Raw genomic sequence first — 16,833 nt, forward strand, 5'->3', positions numbered from 1 at the left:
TATATATATATATATATATATATATATATATATATATATATATATATATATTGTTGAGAACTGGTGTTTTATTTTACAAAAAAATAAACATGTAAAATCAAAATCTTTGAGGCAGATTGTCGTCGTTTTGTCACTTGTTAAATGTTTTAACATGAATGCATTTCTTATAGATCGTGTTTTTGAAACAATCTGTCATGAAAAAGTTTGACCTTTGCTGAAGAGGCATACAGGCAGAAGATGTACAGATGAAGAACAGCTGCCCTGAAGGCAAAGTGATTTGAGAGTTTACTTGCTGAGGCGGAGAAGCTATGATGAGTCATTGTTGAGCTGCCGCTCTATGAGTTATCAGCCTTCCTACAACAGATTAAGCCTTCCAGCAAAACACAGACAAGTGTATAAAAACCTATGTGTACAGATGCAATTTGCTGGGCATTCTTTATTTCTAGTAAAGAAGCTTAAATCGAGAAAAAAAGTATACAAAAAAAAATCCTATCAATTTAACAGATCAATAAAATAAAAAAAATATTTTTTCACAGAGGACCTGTGTCTAAGATTTTTTTATTTTTTTTAATCTAGAGTCTAATCAGTATTTTAGTGGCACTGAAAGCATTTTTTAAAAACATCTTTACTGCAAACTACATCTGGTGAGTGCACACTGGTAATAAAAGATCAATAACAGCAGCAAACTTGTACATTTAGATAAATAGTAAAGAGCCTCTAGCTGGAATGTGCACAGTGGTTATTATTATCCAAATCACAAGACAGGAGTTTTACCTGCTGTTTGGTCACAAGTTAGACTGAGAAATGGTTTAAAAGATTAGCCCGTTATAGACGCTGCTGTGTTGTTGGGTCCTATGATCTAATTGATTTTTATTAAAATAATTGTAGTAATTGAGAATTAACTGATGACTGTATGAATGCTTTATTTAAAGGTTTAGATACTGAGAATATTGTCCCAAAATACTTGTACAGAACCCAATCCTAAGCAAATGTTCTGGTAACTACAGGCTGCTAGTCAATCACTCCTTAGGAATCTACTAGACATCCAGGTCTTAGGACTATGTAACAGGAAACCAAGTCTTAAATACATTAAATAAAAAGATGAGGCTATTGTATTAATATGTTTTTATATTTGCACGCAGTGGAAGAAAACAAAACAAAAAGGAGGTTATCTAAATTGAATGTGTGAAGTTGCTGTAGGACATTAAGATGTTAACAAATGCATTGAAATAGCAAAAATGTTGTCAAAGAAAAAGAGCAGGAATCATAACACTTTTGAAAACTGGGTTATGAGGGGCTAATTTAATAAAAAAAATAATAAATAAACAACATAGCATAACACTGTCTAAATATAAAGATATTACATGTACGCCATCAAGACATGGTTTTATTACACAATTAAGGGCGTGGCATTTGTAATAATCAATGCCATGCATCAAAAGTGTATTTGATTAAAATGCAACATCTTTGTCTGTAAATTTAAAAACAATTAAGTATGAACTAATACTAGCCAATAGACTGCAACCTGAAAATATCCAGATGTGACCCATGTTTGTGTGAAGCAGTTATGGCCCAGGCTTACATTCTCTTTTAATGATCAGAAAGAAAACAGATGCTCTTTGTTTAAACATCTCCCTTGCTGAGGTGTAAAAGTGTCATTGACCTGTTACTGGATGTTTTTTTTTGTTTGTTTGTATTTTTTCGTGACAGCTCGGGGTGGCATGGTGGCACAGTTGGTAGAGCTGCCACCTCTCAGCGAGAAGGTTGCTGGATCAAATCCAGGACGGAGACCTTTTGGAGTTTGCATGTTTTGTACATGCATGCGTAGGCTTTCTCTTATATATTATTTAAGCAAAGTGTTTGAAATGTCAAAGTCTTTTGAATGTAATACTGTCTAATACTGTATTAAATGACTGATTGAGTACAACAGTGTCCTGCGATTGAGGCTCAGTTTACAATAACATAAATACTTTACCAAATTGGTATTTATCTCTGTTTTTACACTTCATATCATACAAAAATTGCTTTTTATAGAGAAAAAAAAAACTTAAAAGTTGTGGTATTAAAAAAAAAATTATCTTGGAGTAGACTTGAAAAGCATGAAAGCAGTATTTTGTTGCACATGCTAATTTGTACTTCCTCCACTAAAAACTAAAACAACAATAAAGCCTGTTTTAACCTATTTCCTTTGTCCATCGTTCTTTATCTTGACTCTGTTGCCACTCAATGTCAAACGTGTGTAGAAAGTTGACAGTTAAGAGAAAACAGTAGGATGTGTCAAACATGATACAAATATAAGCAATTTAGTAATTCTCAAAATGTTTTTCCTTTGAATTTGTAGGTGCTGTCGTTGTTGTTGTTGTTGTCGTCATCATTGTGGTTGGTCTGTTTATTTTGTTCTTGTGTACAGAGATTTTTTTTCAAAAAGTTTGTTTCGAAAAACATTCAGAGTAATGGAGTCATGAGCTGAAGTAGATAAAGTGCAGTAAATAGTGTAGTAACACATGATGTACAACCAGTTTACGAAACTAGTGTTTCTGTCAAAAACACTGAAATATGCTTATCAGGTTTTGTCAATTGGACTTGCCAGTTAAATGGGTTTTGCACTTGAAAGCAGCTACTTGTAGATTGTAAAGCCATACTTCATATCATGGTCATATTAAAACATTAAAGAAGCTAACACAGATCAGCTGACAGGTGAAGAGCTATAGAAAATAAACAAAGTGAGCAAATAGACAACAAACTAAAAATTGGAAAGATGGTGACAGTAATTGAAACAGTATGGAAAACAAGCTAAATTAAACAACTAACAAAGGACTAGGACAAAAAACAAACAAACAAACAAACAGGAAAAATCCCATCAAAAGCCCACAAAAATAAAAGAATCAGGCAAGAATAGACACTGGTACTGGGCAAACTTAGAATGAAGGAACAAAAAGTCAGTGGCGATTGGCAAACAATGACTAGGTACGAGACAACAGAAATGAACAAAAGAAAAAAATTACAAAATAAATAAATAAGTAAAGCTAATACAAAAGGAGGGAGACAGGTAAAAAAAAAAAAAATACTCATCATGCATTAGACATAATCAAATTAATTTACAAAATTAAAGCAAGTCTGTTCAAATTAACAGAGATGAAATAGAATTTGCAAAAAAATCCAAAGGAAAAATATAAGACTCCAAAATGTACAGACAGCATTTTAAATATTATTGGTACAAATTGGCTCCTTCGTAAGTCACTACTTTATTGTGGAGAAGGCATCTTTGTGCCTGAACTATCCTAGGAACTATGCTATTCCGAGAATGGGGCATGAGATCGTCATGGGTCGGTGCGACTTCTGCAGTATTCCGTAACTTGGAAATAGGGTAAAAGGTATTGTTTGTTTTTGTTGTTTGTTTTTCTGGAAGAAACTTGGAGTATATTTGCTGCTCCTCTACATACAGAGGAGTAAGTGAGCGAGTTTGAGAATTTGATTAGGATTACCCCTGGATGCATTTATAGGTACGTGTTCCAGGCTTTCTAAAGCCGCAGTGGCACAGTTGATAGAGCTGTCTCCCCTAGATTTTCTCTGTGCAAGCATGTTGTTTTTTTTGTTTTTTTTCCTGGGTGTTTACTTTGGTTTCCTCCCACAGACCAAAAACATGTATGTCGGGCTAATTGGTAACATAACTCTCCCTAATTTTGAGTGAGAGTGTGAATAGTTGTTTTTAACTCCGCATGGCCCTGTAGGGTAAAATGTAAAGGGTAAACTTGCAACCTATGTGCAACATAGACAATGTACAACCTGACTATAAAGACAACCAGACTTGCTACCTGCTCAGGCTGTACCCCGCCTCTTGCACAGTGATAACTAGACATGGGCACCAATGACCTCCCCAAGCCGTATAGGAAGAAGCAGGTAAATATTTTGGATAGATGAATTTTTCAGGCATGTCCAACTTGAAGGAGACCCCAGGGAGGATTGAGAACTTGCGAGAGAGATTATGCCTCTCGTGAGCACCTTGGTTGTGTAAAACAGTTAATAAACATATTATAAACAATAATCCTGGTAACTCAACGCATACAAAACCCAATTTAGACAAAAGGTCAAAATGTGATAAACCATACAAGAAATAGCCTGAGCTGCAGAGTAAAACTTATCATGAGCTATTACTTCCTTTGTAATGCATTTTACTGTTGTGATATGCCAGCTGAACATCTGCAAGATGAGGAATGCACCTTGTTCCTACATGCACAACATTTTAATGAAGCACTTAATTTTGGGCATTATGTGCTGTCAAGAAACAGCTTGGGCAACAATGCAAAACGATATACTAACAAATGCTGGAATTGAACATATTCTGGCAACAACCTTTATTGGTCTTTAATGGCCTCACTTCCTCCATCAAGTGAAATTTATGAGAATTTGATAGAATGTCACATAATGAGTCCAGCCAACGTCAAAGTGATGATGATGATCCTTGCATGACAATGGCCTAACATCCCCCCCCCCCCACACACACACAGCAGCCCACCTCCCAACACGCACTCGTCTCCTTATGCTAATTTGTATTCATCAGAAAAAGACAGCAATGATTAGAGATGTAAAGGGGATGTGTGATGATGCGATTCAGAGTGTGTGTGTGTAAGCAACAGGGATGGTTTCTATTTGAACAAAATAATAATTTGCTCCATACTGATGAATCAAATGACTGACACACACAATAACGCAGACATACGCACACAATGCTGTCAAGTTATTTTCTGTTATTTATTTATTTTTTCCCCTGCTGCCCACCCAAGTTTTTCCTTGCCGTGACCTGGGAGTTGACAGTTCGCTGCGCAACATATTTTTCACAATCTCTGGCAGTTTGCAATTAAGCTGGCAGGCAGAAAACACACGGTCAACATTCATAAACTCAAACACTGCCTCACATGCACAAATAATAACACAGGCAGACACAAAAATACAAGCCAAGTTACAGCATTTAGCCAAGAGGCTGACAGACAATAAACTATATTGATTGGGCTGCTCTTATTCAAAACTTAACTGGGAAGACACACGCCAGCAAGGATTACTGATTGGTCATTTAAACTTCTGCAAGTGAAACTACATAAAGATGAAAAAGAAATGCACACATCAATAAAAGCCCTTATTTTTCTATGTTAGAACACGTTATTGATCAAAGAAGCCATGTGGAATAATGGGCCAACTGAGTAAAGAGGACAAAAAGAGGAGCTAAGGAGACAAAGCGTGAAAACGAAAAAAAAGGATTAAAAAATGGTCTGCAAAGAGATAAATGTTACTTATTATAATTTATGCTCATCCACAGTCGACAATGTTCACACAGCAGGAATGTTCAGTTAGGCTGACTTGAAATAAATATGTTGTTCAGCAGGCATGTATTAAGTGCTTAAAGTGATCGTTTGGATTTGTTGAAGAAAGGTTTTGTGAAAAGGTGACAAACAATATCTTCTCTGCTTTAAGACAGCACTGGATTGGTTCATCAATCCAATCAAAACTAAATTGTTATTTACACCAAGTAAGATGTAACTTATAACATTTCAACAGAATCCAACAGAAAAATATCCGAACTACTGCTTTAAACCCCTGGACTATTTTCAGGTTTTCCTAAAGTTACAGTTAGAGTTTATTTGTCATACGCATCACATGTGGTACATGTAGTGGAGCGAAATTGTGTAAACAGGGTCCCAGTCACATCAAACAATAGAAAAAATATAAAGTGTAAAAAGAAACAGTAAATTAGAATCTGTGACATAAACTAAGCTATACGCTAAACAAACGCCAAATGGTACGTTAAAAGATCTAAGAGACACTAATGGTGCAAAATAATACACCGAACAGCAGCACATTTCTCAGAGGTTCTGTTCGGCTATAATTTGCACGCTTAATGCGAGCACTAACATAAACTAAACTAACATATACTAGGATTTATTCAAAACATGCACCAAAAATACAGAAACAAGGCGCCAATAGTGAAAAATAAATAAATTTACAGCGGCACGGTCCTATCGGCAGAGTGGTTCTGATGACAGTGAGGTTTCTCTTAGCAACATGGTTCTGTTGGCACCATGGTACTGTTAGCGGCGAGGTTTGGGTAGCGGCGTGGTTTGGTTAGCAGTGTTGGCAGGTCCCTTCAGCAGTATTATGATAATAAGGACTACAGCAGCTGCTAACCAGACTGTCCTTCAGAACCTGGTACAGCAGACAGAGAACATCGAAGGTTCCCCTGCGGAACCAAGCGGGTCTGCAGAGTTCGGTCCGATCAGGCAGACGGAGGATCTTGGTAGCAGCATTAGCAGATTAGCAGGTCTAGTTAGCAGGTCCCATCAGCAGCTCGATGTAACAATGACTGCACCACTTCCCTCCCAGACAGCCCTCCAGAACCGGGTCCGGCAGATGGAGAACATCCAGGTTTCCCCGCAGAACCAAATAGGTCCGTAGAGTTTGGTCCATGCAGGCAGATGGAGGATCATGGAGACAGCCGCCATGACAGGCCTGAGCCCGAGGCTGGAAGGACTGAACAGGATGGCACGATGGCAGGATGGCAACGACACAGAAAACTCCACAAGTGTGTCGCAGCCATACCCATACTGTGGATTTGCATTGTAGGCGCAAATAAAAAAAAAAGGTTAAAACAAAAACAACAGGAACAAAAAAAGATCGAGTTCAACAGGAGACTGTGAATCTGCGACTCGGCTGAGCGCGGCCTTCTTGGAATAAAGGCCTAAATACACATGAGAAATCCACAAATAGTTGTGCTTACATCATCTGCATTGATCAATTTTTCAAAAACATGCTTTGAAAGATTTGAGTATTAAAAATTGGGCCAGAAAATGTATAGCTTTCAAAAATCGCACAGCAAAAGCACAACATTTAGCCCAGTGCTTTGAAGACTCGCTGTGTGTTTCTTATAGACACCGGCAGTATACGGATCTGCTAAAATCCATTTCCATCTAGAAACTAAGGCTGCATTAAATATATATATATATATATTTTTTTTTTGTTTGTTTGTTTTGTTTTGTTTTAATTTGTTCTAAATTAAATTTTAAGTATAATCTTTATGTCTGTATTTTTACTCTAGACAAAAATGATAATGTTAGAGAATTTCTCATGATTAAAACTTGAGTACAGCCAGTTTATTGTATGTGTAATGTGATGTGAGAATGGTCATTCACTTTGAAAAAAAATTCTAAGAGGCAGCCTACTCTCAACTGTGAGCTGGCATAAATCAGATTAGAGACTTTATTAGAGGCTCATAGCAACGTGGATGATATAAATCTGCACAGTAATACACTAAAGCTACGTCATGGCCTGCCACAAGCTCTCAGCCACCATACAAAGTGCCGTTTCTCTTCGCCAAGGTCAGAAAGACACAGAGGGGCGAACAAAAAGTCATATTCTCTCTACTCTTCTGTCTGCCTTTTATACTTTCTCTTCTCGCTCTTCAATTATACCTCACAATTCCCCAATCCTAATGTCATGGAGCTCAGAGGTGAGCAGATTCCATTTCTATCCATCTTTAGAGAAATCTGCTGTGTCACATGTCAAGTACCATGCTTGGACATTTAGTTCTTTTTTTTTTTCTCCCTTTGCCTAAGTAGCTAGCTAAATATCCAAATGCATTTCACTCCTCTTTATCCTCTCTGTAGTTTGCAGTGAACTCAGTGCCATTTTACTCCCCTTTATAGCATGTTTCATCTCTCCCTATCTTCAAGCTTAGCATTTTAGACAAATCAAAGTTAAAAGGAGAAAAGTAGATGACAGAGTGGGAGAGTGGATTGCAAGAAAGCAGAGCAGATGAGGGAAAGAAGTGAGGTGAGATGGAGGGGACGAGGGAAGGAACAGAGTGCAGAGCGTAAAGTAAAATTGCATTCAAATGGAAGAATAAAGACGTGCGAAAAGGTGAAAGGCATAAAAAATGCATTTGAAACAGCAGAGGCTGCTTAGATGTCATAGATCAGGTATAAAGATGATTTGTGTAGTTGTACAACAAAGTTTGACAAAAGTCGTCACCACTAATCAAGGGATGTGTGGTACTTTGTGTTCCAGCATATTAAATTCAGGCTCAGTCGTTAAACAAGAACAGTTATATCAGTTTGTTAGAGAATATGTATGTGTTCAGTTTGAACATTTTGTCTGATTAATAACTAAACCTCCATTTCAGCATTGCTAGACAAACAATGCTGGTAATTAATTAATTTATTTTAATTGAAAATTTATTAGCAGATAATTTTTGCTACATGATTTTTCATGTGCTCTAACAAACTTCACACAACAACACTAAATGAATCATGGCATTTCAGTTGCACCAGTGATTTTATGTTACTAATTAGCAAAATTAATAAATTCTAATGAAATAAAAGCTCTGAGTATGAAACTTTTTTTTTTTCAGCAACAATTTCCCCCTTGTGATCATAACATGACATCTTACAAGGCAACAGGAATTTAGACGGAAATGTTATTTATCCAGAAGGTGATGATGCAGTGTATATATATATATATATATATATATATATATATATATATATATATATATGTGTGTGTGTGTGTGTGTGTGTGTGTGTGTGTGGGTGTGGGTGTGTGAGACTTTTAAAATTGGAATATGAGCTAAAATGAAACAAGCCTACCTTCTCAGTGTCCATCGCAGTGATGACCCACACACAGTGCGCATTGTTCTCATATTGAACAGGGTAGTTAGGAGAAGTTATGACCCCTCTGGGCCCCCTTAGATTGCTGCCACAGGTTCGAGCTACAAAACAAAAGAAAGCAAATGTGAAAGACAAAGTAAGAAAAGGCTTTAGGAAAAGATTAAGGGGGACATCAAAATTATGCTTGCATATCTCCAGCATCCACTTATCTCAAAAGCAGGACGGACACAAAAGACTGAGGTAATGTCACGCAAGAAAATGGAGAAAACAATGTTATCCAATACAAACAGAACTGTTTCTGCAGTTTAATGAACACTGGATTTTGGAGATTAGGTTGGAAATGCATCCCAACATATCTGACTCAATAAAAGATTTATCTGGTTTTAAAAAGCCTGTTTTGTGCTTTGATTTTCTACAGTTACAATTGATGTCTTTTTATTGAGTGATTACTCAGTTTTTGACTTTTATGCCAGTTCAGCAAACTTCTCTGAAACACTGTTTTGAAAATGAATTTTATTCAAGTAAGAGCTCTGCAGTGCTGCAGCCTTCCACATAAATCAATCATATCTGAAACACTTCTGTGAACTACTGGGAACAGTTCTGGTGTGCACAGCAGACAGCAACACATTTTGTCTAGGTTTTGGCCACAATACAAACATATAAGGGCACTAAATAGCTAAATTATTACATATTATGATGTTTATTCATTGGGATAAAAAAAAGGAAAAAAATCTACGTCAGTAAATGTCTAAACAACAGGTTATATTTAGGCATCACTTATACATGGATTTATATTAATTTAATGTTGTCAAGTGAGGCTCAATGGGATCAACCTGTCTAAATAAATATTGAATGAAAAGTGTTGGCAATTAATTAATTGGAAGTAAAACTGAAAAAGAAAAACAGTTTATTTACAAAAAAAAGTTTAAGCTTTAATGAAACCTAAATTTAATGCTGTTTTTTAAATTATCTTTTTATTACATGACAGTTTGCAGATTCATTCCAATCCTCTTTTCCTCCTACCCACATTTTAAGAAGTTTGTGAAAAACCTGTGAAAAAAAACAAAATAAAAAATATATATATATATATATTCAAGTCAATTCAAAATTACTTTATTAATCCCAAAAGGAAATTATTAGTTGTTGTAACTCATTATCCTCATTTAATTAAGAGATGTCTTAGATGCTGATGGCTGTAGGCAGGAATGATCTCTTGTAAAGGTCCATCCCACAGTGGATCCTAAGAAAATGGCTGCAGATGCCGTCTGATCCATCCACCCAGACTCGGCTGGCCTCTTGGTCCCCCCCGGGCTGTACCGCCCGAATACCGGGTGGAACTCAACTGAGAGCGATGGCCACTCCTCCCAGTAGTCTGCCGAGCTCCTCGTCACTGCGGACAGCCAACTGTAGGTGCTGAGGGACGATACTGTTCTTCCGCTGTCATGATCCGTGTTTCCTGCTAGTTCCAGGATCTCAGTGGTCAGGCACTCAAGCACAGCTGGCAAGTAGATGAGAATGCGTCCACAGAACATCCTTTTCAACTCATTTGAGATTTGGGGCTGTAGTTGAGATATTATTTGAGCTTTTTAGATGTTAATCAGCTGCTGTTGATTGTAGAAAACTGCCTTGTTGCCATGGTTACGCATCATAACAAATGTCCAAAACTAAAAAAGTTTCAGTAAAAATCCTTTCAGCTGCACAGCATCTGATGCCAGAGGAAACCATCATCCAAAAAATGTGATTTACATTCAGAAAAAGAGGAATTAAAAGTTTCCAAAAGCAAAATCTCAGAATGAAAGTAACAGAGCTGCATTTAAAAAAAGTCATTTTATAGGTAGATAAGACGGTTAGGAAGCCTGGGTGTATTGTGTAAAATATGTAAACCTTCAATCTATAGTATGTAAATCTTATAATAGGCCATTGAACAGTTGATCGTCTGCACTGAGCTTGTTTAACATGATTGAGCAGCTGCCTGTTGGAACATTACCACGCCTAAGAATGTCAACTATTTTTGTAAAATTGTTCTAGATATAGATTATTTTTCCTTATCCCTAAACATGACGATCAGTTCTTTTTTTTTTTTTTTTTTTTAAACAACAATTGTGCACAATTTTTTTCTAAATAAAATCCTATGTGGTCTTTTACAAGTTTACAAAAAAAAAAAAAAAATCCAGGGAATTATGATATCAAAGTAGATGAATTGGCCAATTCATCTACTTTGATAAGGATAACTGTTATACCTTAACAGAATAATGGTCAACCTGCAGGCAAACAAACAAAACCATCCATTCAGAATGACAAAATATGAAAACAGGGAGACAGAAAATAGAACGAAAAAGAGCAAAATTTCAAAAGATGGTCATTTAAACAAAATGAACCAAAGGGGAAATTGGAAAAATACAGGGCAAGAAAACGACAGATGATGCCAGGGGAGAAGGGAAGAGTCGAGGAGCCCAGACGACTGATCCGACTATTAATTAGAGAAGAGAGCTGCAGCGCAGTGTGATACACACAGCTACATGGACACACAGAAACATATTCATTGCAATTCATCTTAGAAAGCAGCGTCTAATTAACAGTAACGTCTCAGAAGAGAATGAGAGAGGCTCACGGGTTTGAATCCCTCATGAGTGATCACACCAGATAATGCAACACACCAGAGCGGGAGTTTTATGTAGTCATTTTTTTTTCTCAGCTTTTCTTTTTACAGCGTACTGATCTCCCTTTTTCACCTTTTCAATCTCCCTTCTTCTTTGTGTTTCTGTTTGTACGTATACCCTGTGGTGAAAGATATCTAATGAGACAAATAAATGTCAAAACAAACTGAATGTAATTCCAGCTGGCACTGTTTTAACACTGCATTGTGTCATCCTGGACATTCCCCTGGAGAATTCAGGCACATCGTGTATATTTTAGCCGTACGAAACTAAGACAATGAACTTTCTGAAAACATGCGCTTCGTGAATTAGACTTTTATTGCTTCTTTGATGGAAAATAAATTGCTAATGTTCTGCAGGGTTCATATTGTTTTATTATATTTTGAAGTATATTAAATCATTTTATACTCAATTTAATAACTGTATTATTGGAATATTTCAATCATGAATGCGCATGCAATAAAGTTGCAATACAGTTCTTACTGAGTACTATTACGGTCACCATTTTCAGTAACATTTTTAAATACAGCAGCATAGGCAGTCTTCTGGAAAATGTTTATTCCTAGATGTGTTCCCTAATTTGAACTACAAAACAACATTTAATTTGAGTGAATACTTAATATTTGTCTTCCGTTTTAACATTTATTTTTATTTTTTCCATATACATATATAATCACAGCAACACAAACATGGAGGAAATTCTGATCCAAGTTTTAGGAGAAAGCTAAATTTGGAATTTCTCTTTCACTGGTTCACTCTCACATCATCGATTGTTTATGACAGGAGTTGCCAGAATCTTGAATTTAGGCATGTTGCTGCGGACACAGAGAGCCACGCAGTCAAAACACGAACACAAATATACACACACGTAACAACACACAGCAACACCATAACATGATGTGACAGCGACCCTACAGTATGTGTCTGAGCACAGGGACTGGCTGTCCGTCAAACACACCGACAGTTCAAGGCCCATACTGCGGCAGATATTAGTGCTGTGATATTATCCTTTGGATACTTGCTTTCTGTGCATGTGCGTTTGTGAATGCATGTGCACACACACACATTGGGGTGTGAATGCTGGTTGTCTCCCTTCTCATTGTGGAGCAATAAACCGAACAGGGTATTGTCAGTAAACATGAGGTCAGTGTGAGCCCCTGGATCCCGTCGCTGCCACTCATGTATTTTCTTTTCTTTTCTTTTTTTAAGTTTGTTTGTTAAGTTTGAAATTAAAAAGAGGGTTGAAAAGCAAATCCTAATATATAGCTTTAACTATTTTAAATAATCTTTGTCTTATGTAGAGCTCTATGGCAATACAGTACAAATGTAAATTGAGATTAAATGCAATTTTCAAGTGCTTAAATTATTTATTTATTTATTTATTTTTGCTTATAGCTGTCAGCACTAAAATGAATGACCACTGCACAATATCACAATATATAATATAGAATATAATATGCTTTAGCAGTGTATTTCTTTAAGGTATTTTACAATTGTGTAATTTTATCTTCTTGAAAAAGGAAATATTTCACCACTGTCAGTCTTTCAGTTTGTATACGTTTTCCAGTCAATAAAAGATTTATTAATAAGCCAAAAAAAAAAGTTTAACAGCTAATATTATGAAGTGAGTTTTAATAACTAAATAGAAAGGTTATGATCTAAAAATATCGTACATGTTGTAGACAGCTTTTTGTATGTTTTCTGTTTGGAAAAGAATCCTCACTTCTGATTGGACTGACCTGCTGAGGGCTTGTTTGAGCAGGCCAAGACCAAATAGAAAGTTTGCCTTTTATTTATTTATTTTTTTAACAGCTAAATAGCTCCAATCTACAAAAAGTAAATAAATATAATAAAATAAAATAAATCTTATGCAGTATTCTTTAATTTTTCCACATCTTGCTTTTTGAGAAAAATTAAAAAGAAAATTATTGTGGTTCCTGCAAACTCTATTTTATAAACCTTTTTTACAGCAGTTATTTTGAGGTACCCAGGCATTTACATTGAATTTTATGGTCATTTGCAAGCACAACGATTAGCAGCACTAACTAGCTGCAAGGCTTCCAGTGTAGCCTGGAGCACTAGCAAAAAAAAAAAAAACATTACTTTCTGCCAGAATAACCATGTAATGAATTCAAAATAAATGGTGACGTTAAGGTTTACTAACTGAATAAGTATTTCTATGAATCGTTCAACAGTTGTTGTTTTTCTTAAGATGCCAGCAATTTCTCTTAGATATGGTAGTCCTGAAGTTTAAATCACAATTACAAATAAAAAAAAAATACAACATTTGAAAAAAACACAATTACATTAAGCGAAACCAGAAGAAGTGGGAGGTGGAACCATTGGGAAATCTGAGACATCACTGATTGGATGACGGGATGTTTGAGCCTCCCACCTGTACAACCTCTTCCAATTTTGCTTAATCTAATTGCGTTTCTTCTGATGTATTTTTTTTTCCAAATGTTTTTTCAAATGAGTTTTTTCAAATGTTGCGTTGTTTCAAAGGTTGCGTTGTTTCAAATGTGATTGCATTTTTTTCAAACGTTGCTGCTTTTTTTTTCAAATGTTGCTTTTTTTTCAAATGTTGCATTTTTTTCAAATGTTGCATTTTTTTACATGTTGTTGTTGCATTTTTTCAAATGTTGTTGTTGCATTTTTTCAAATGTTGATTTTTTTTCAAATGTTACATTTTTTTCACATGCTGCGTTTTTTCAAATGTTGCATTTATTTTCAAATATTGTTGCATTTTGTCAAATGTAGTTGTGTTTTTTCAAGTGTTGCATTTTTTAAAATGTTGCATTTTTTATATAGTTGCATTTTTTCAAATGTAATTGTATTTTTCAAATGTAATTGTGTTTTTTAAAATACTGTTGTTTTTAATTTGTAGTTGTGTTTTTTTTTTTGTCTGTTTGTTTTCTAGCTGTGCTTATTTAAAATATAGTTGTGTTTTTTTATTTTTTTTTTATTTTTTTTATTTTTTATGTCATTGTGGTTTAAACTTTATGGCCACCATATTTAGCCCTGCTAAGACTAGCTACTATGTATTGTCTCATCAATCCTGTCAAAAATAAACGATTTTTCTCAAAATGGAATTTGTTCAACAAGTTATCTACATCAGGTGAGATTTTAGTTATTTTTGTATATCTATTTACAGAACCCCACAAGATTTCAGTTAAACCTTTATGCACTAAGGCTTGGTTTTGAAGATGTCTTTAGACTAAGGTATTTTATTGTGCAAGGATGTCTTTACGTTTTTATTATTTTATTATCCTGAGCAATTTATATTCTTTAAAGAAACATAATTACAAATTTTAACTTACAAACATGTATTGTGTGTATGCCTACATCTGAATAAGCACACGTGTCACTGCCATGTAATTCCTTTTCAATGCAAAAACTATTAAGAAAAAATAATGAGGTACTTGGATTACATAGTCTTACTTTGTGGTTAGTATGCATGTCTCGTTTTATTGCTGTATTACCCACAGCAGCATAGAAAAGACAGGTCTAAATCTGGACCTCCAGGGCAACCATACTTGTGATAATAACTTTTCCTTGCTGGGCTAAGATTAGACAAGATTGTCCTTGATCACAAAACAGAAATCCAGATGCCCAGGTCCGCATCTGGCAGCTACCACCACAATAATAATAATTTAAAAAAAGCTTTATAATGTTTCAATGAAATGTATCTGCATTTATATCGAAGAGAGAAAAAAAAATACATAAAAACTAACAAAATGCATCATCTTGTATTCTTCAGAATACTACAGCCAGTACTGAGACTGGCAAAATGTTAAATCTACTAGAATGAACTGGACTTCTGAGATCTTTTTAAATATTACAGTAAATATCACATCCCAATGTCAAATTTCAATGTTAAAAATGATTTGGTGACATGTTTGGTGTCTTAATGTTATGTGTGCTTTCACTAATACCACAAAGCTAAAAAAAAAATTGCAATATACACCTTGATGTTTTGGGGGTCGATATTATATAAAATACCTGTTATAGATGTGAAACTTGAAAACCTAAGAATGGTAAACCCATTTCAGGGAGACAGAGTAAAACTTACTTCTGCAGATGGGTCTGTGGTCACTCCAAGCAGCCAGTGTGTCAGTAACTCGTTGACAGGTGATGCTTTTAGAGCCCTGCAACACGTAGCTGTCATCACAACTGAACTGGACGCTGGAGCCAATTCTAGTTGGGGAGAGAAAATGGCAACGATATTTCTAAGGAAAAGGTAAACATTTTATTTATGGGATTACAAAAAAACTACAAGAAAAAATGGAAAGAAAAACTACAATTGCTTCGTTTTTCACATATGCCTTTTCTGTCTGTTTTGAATCCTTTTAAGGCCTATCCCACATGCTTGCCATAAATTGTTCTAATCATTATTGCTTTTTTTATATCTCTAAAGCCCTGCCGTCTATCACAGCAGGAGAATATTCACCCATCTCTGTGAAAACTTGCATGCCATCTTGTCTTGTCTTAATGTCTATGTTCTTCAAGGCCAAACACTCAAACACAAACTCCAGTTGTTAAATGACTCCCATCCTGTTTTAGAATATTGTGGATAGAGTGCAATCAGGCTAAAGATACAGTTCCAGATTGCCACCAAAGCTTTAACTACACATGTATTGTGCTCACTATGAATACACAAAATAAGTTAAATGAAAAAATTAGTTGCTGGAAACAGTCTTGAAAACAGCCCGTACTTAAAATGCATCAAAGAAAAAATTGCAACGTTAGCTGCTCCTGATGATAAAAGGGCAGATTATGAGAACACATGATCATTTTCTTATCACTGCTGCATGTATGAAAGAACATTTTTAGTTGTACTGATTAGATAACGGGCAGCACAGTGGTGCAACTGGTAGAGCTGCTGCGTCTCAGCGAGCAGATTACCCTGGTTCAGAACCCGGTCTGGGGACCTTTCTGGGTGAAGTTTGCATGTTCTCTCCGTGCATGCGTGGATTTTCTCCAGTACTCCAATTTCCTCCCACAGACCAAAAACATGTATGTTAGGCTGATTGGTAACTCTAAATTGTCCCTAGGTGTGAGTGAGAGAGAAAAATTGTTTGTCTCGTTTGTCTCTATGTGTCCATGTGATGGACTGGAGACCTGTCCAGTGTGTATCCCGCCTCTCGCACAGTGATGGCTGGACATGGCCACCAGTGACCCCTGCGATCCAAAAAGGAAAAAGTGGGTAAAAGATAATGGATGGATGGATGATTAGATAACAGACATGGTGGGCTGATCGGTTGTGTACGCCAAGTTTATTTTTATTGGCCAGCGTGTCACTTGAGAACTGTTTTTTGCAATTCTTTGTGTGTAACCCCTGTGTGGTTGTACCCTGGAGAAAGAAACTGGGACATGAAAGCAGCCCTGGAGTTTAACCTGAGGCTACAACATGACACAATCAACATGATAAAACAGTGAGGCAGGGTTGCCTGAATACCCTATGAGATGGTGTTGCATAAGTGAATGTGTAATATGTGCAAGAAACTATATATATATATATA

At 35.8% G+C, this 16,833-nt stretch overlaps 1 protein-coding gene across 1 annotated transcript in view; it reads right to left on the reverse strand.

Annotated features, from left to right (window-relative positions):
• The window catches only part of LOC119425923 (CUB and sushi domain-containing protein 1), a 432,525-nt gene that overhangs the window by 185,362 nt on the left and 230,330 nt on the right, over positions 1–16,833 (reverse strand). Inside the window, exons 8-9 of the mRNA XM_037693482.1 lie at positions 15,384–15,508; positions 8,634–8,755 (exon numbers count right to left, since the gene is read on the reverse strand). Of these exons, the coding sequence (XP_037549410.1) occupies positions 8,634–8,755; positions 15,384–15,508 (247 nt within the window). The remainder of the gene's footprint in view (positions 1–8,633; positions 8,756–15,383; positions 15,509–16,833) is intronic.

The sequence above is a fragment of the Nematolebias whitei genome, chromosome 2 (genome assembly GCF_014905685.2).
Source record: "Nematolebias whitei isolate Nwh7 chromosome 2, NemWhi1, whole genome shotgun sequence".
In the NCBI taxonomy this organism is placed as follows: Eukaryota; Metazoa; Chordata; class Actinopteri; order Cyprinodontiformes; family Rivulidae; genus Nematolebias; species Nematolebias whitei.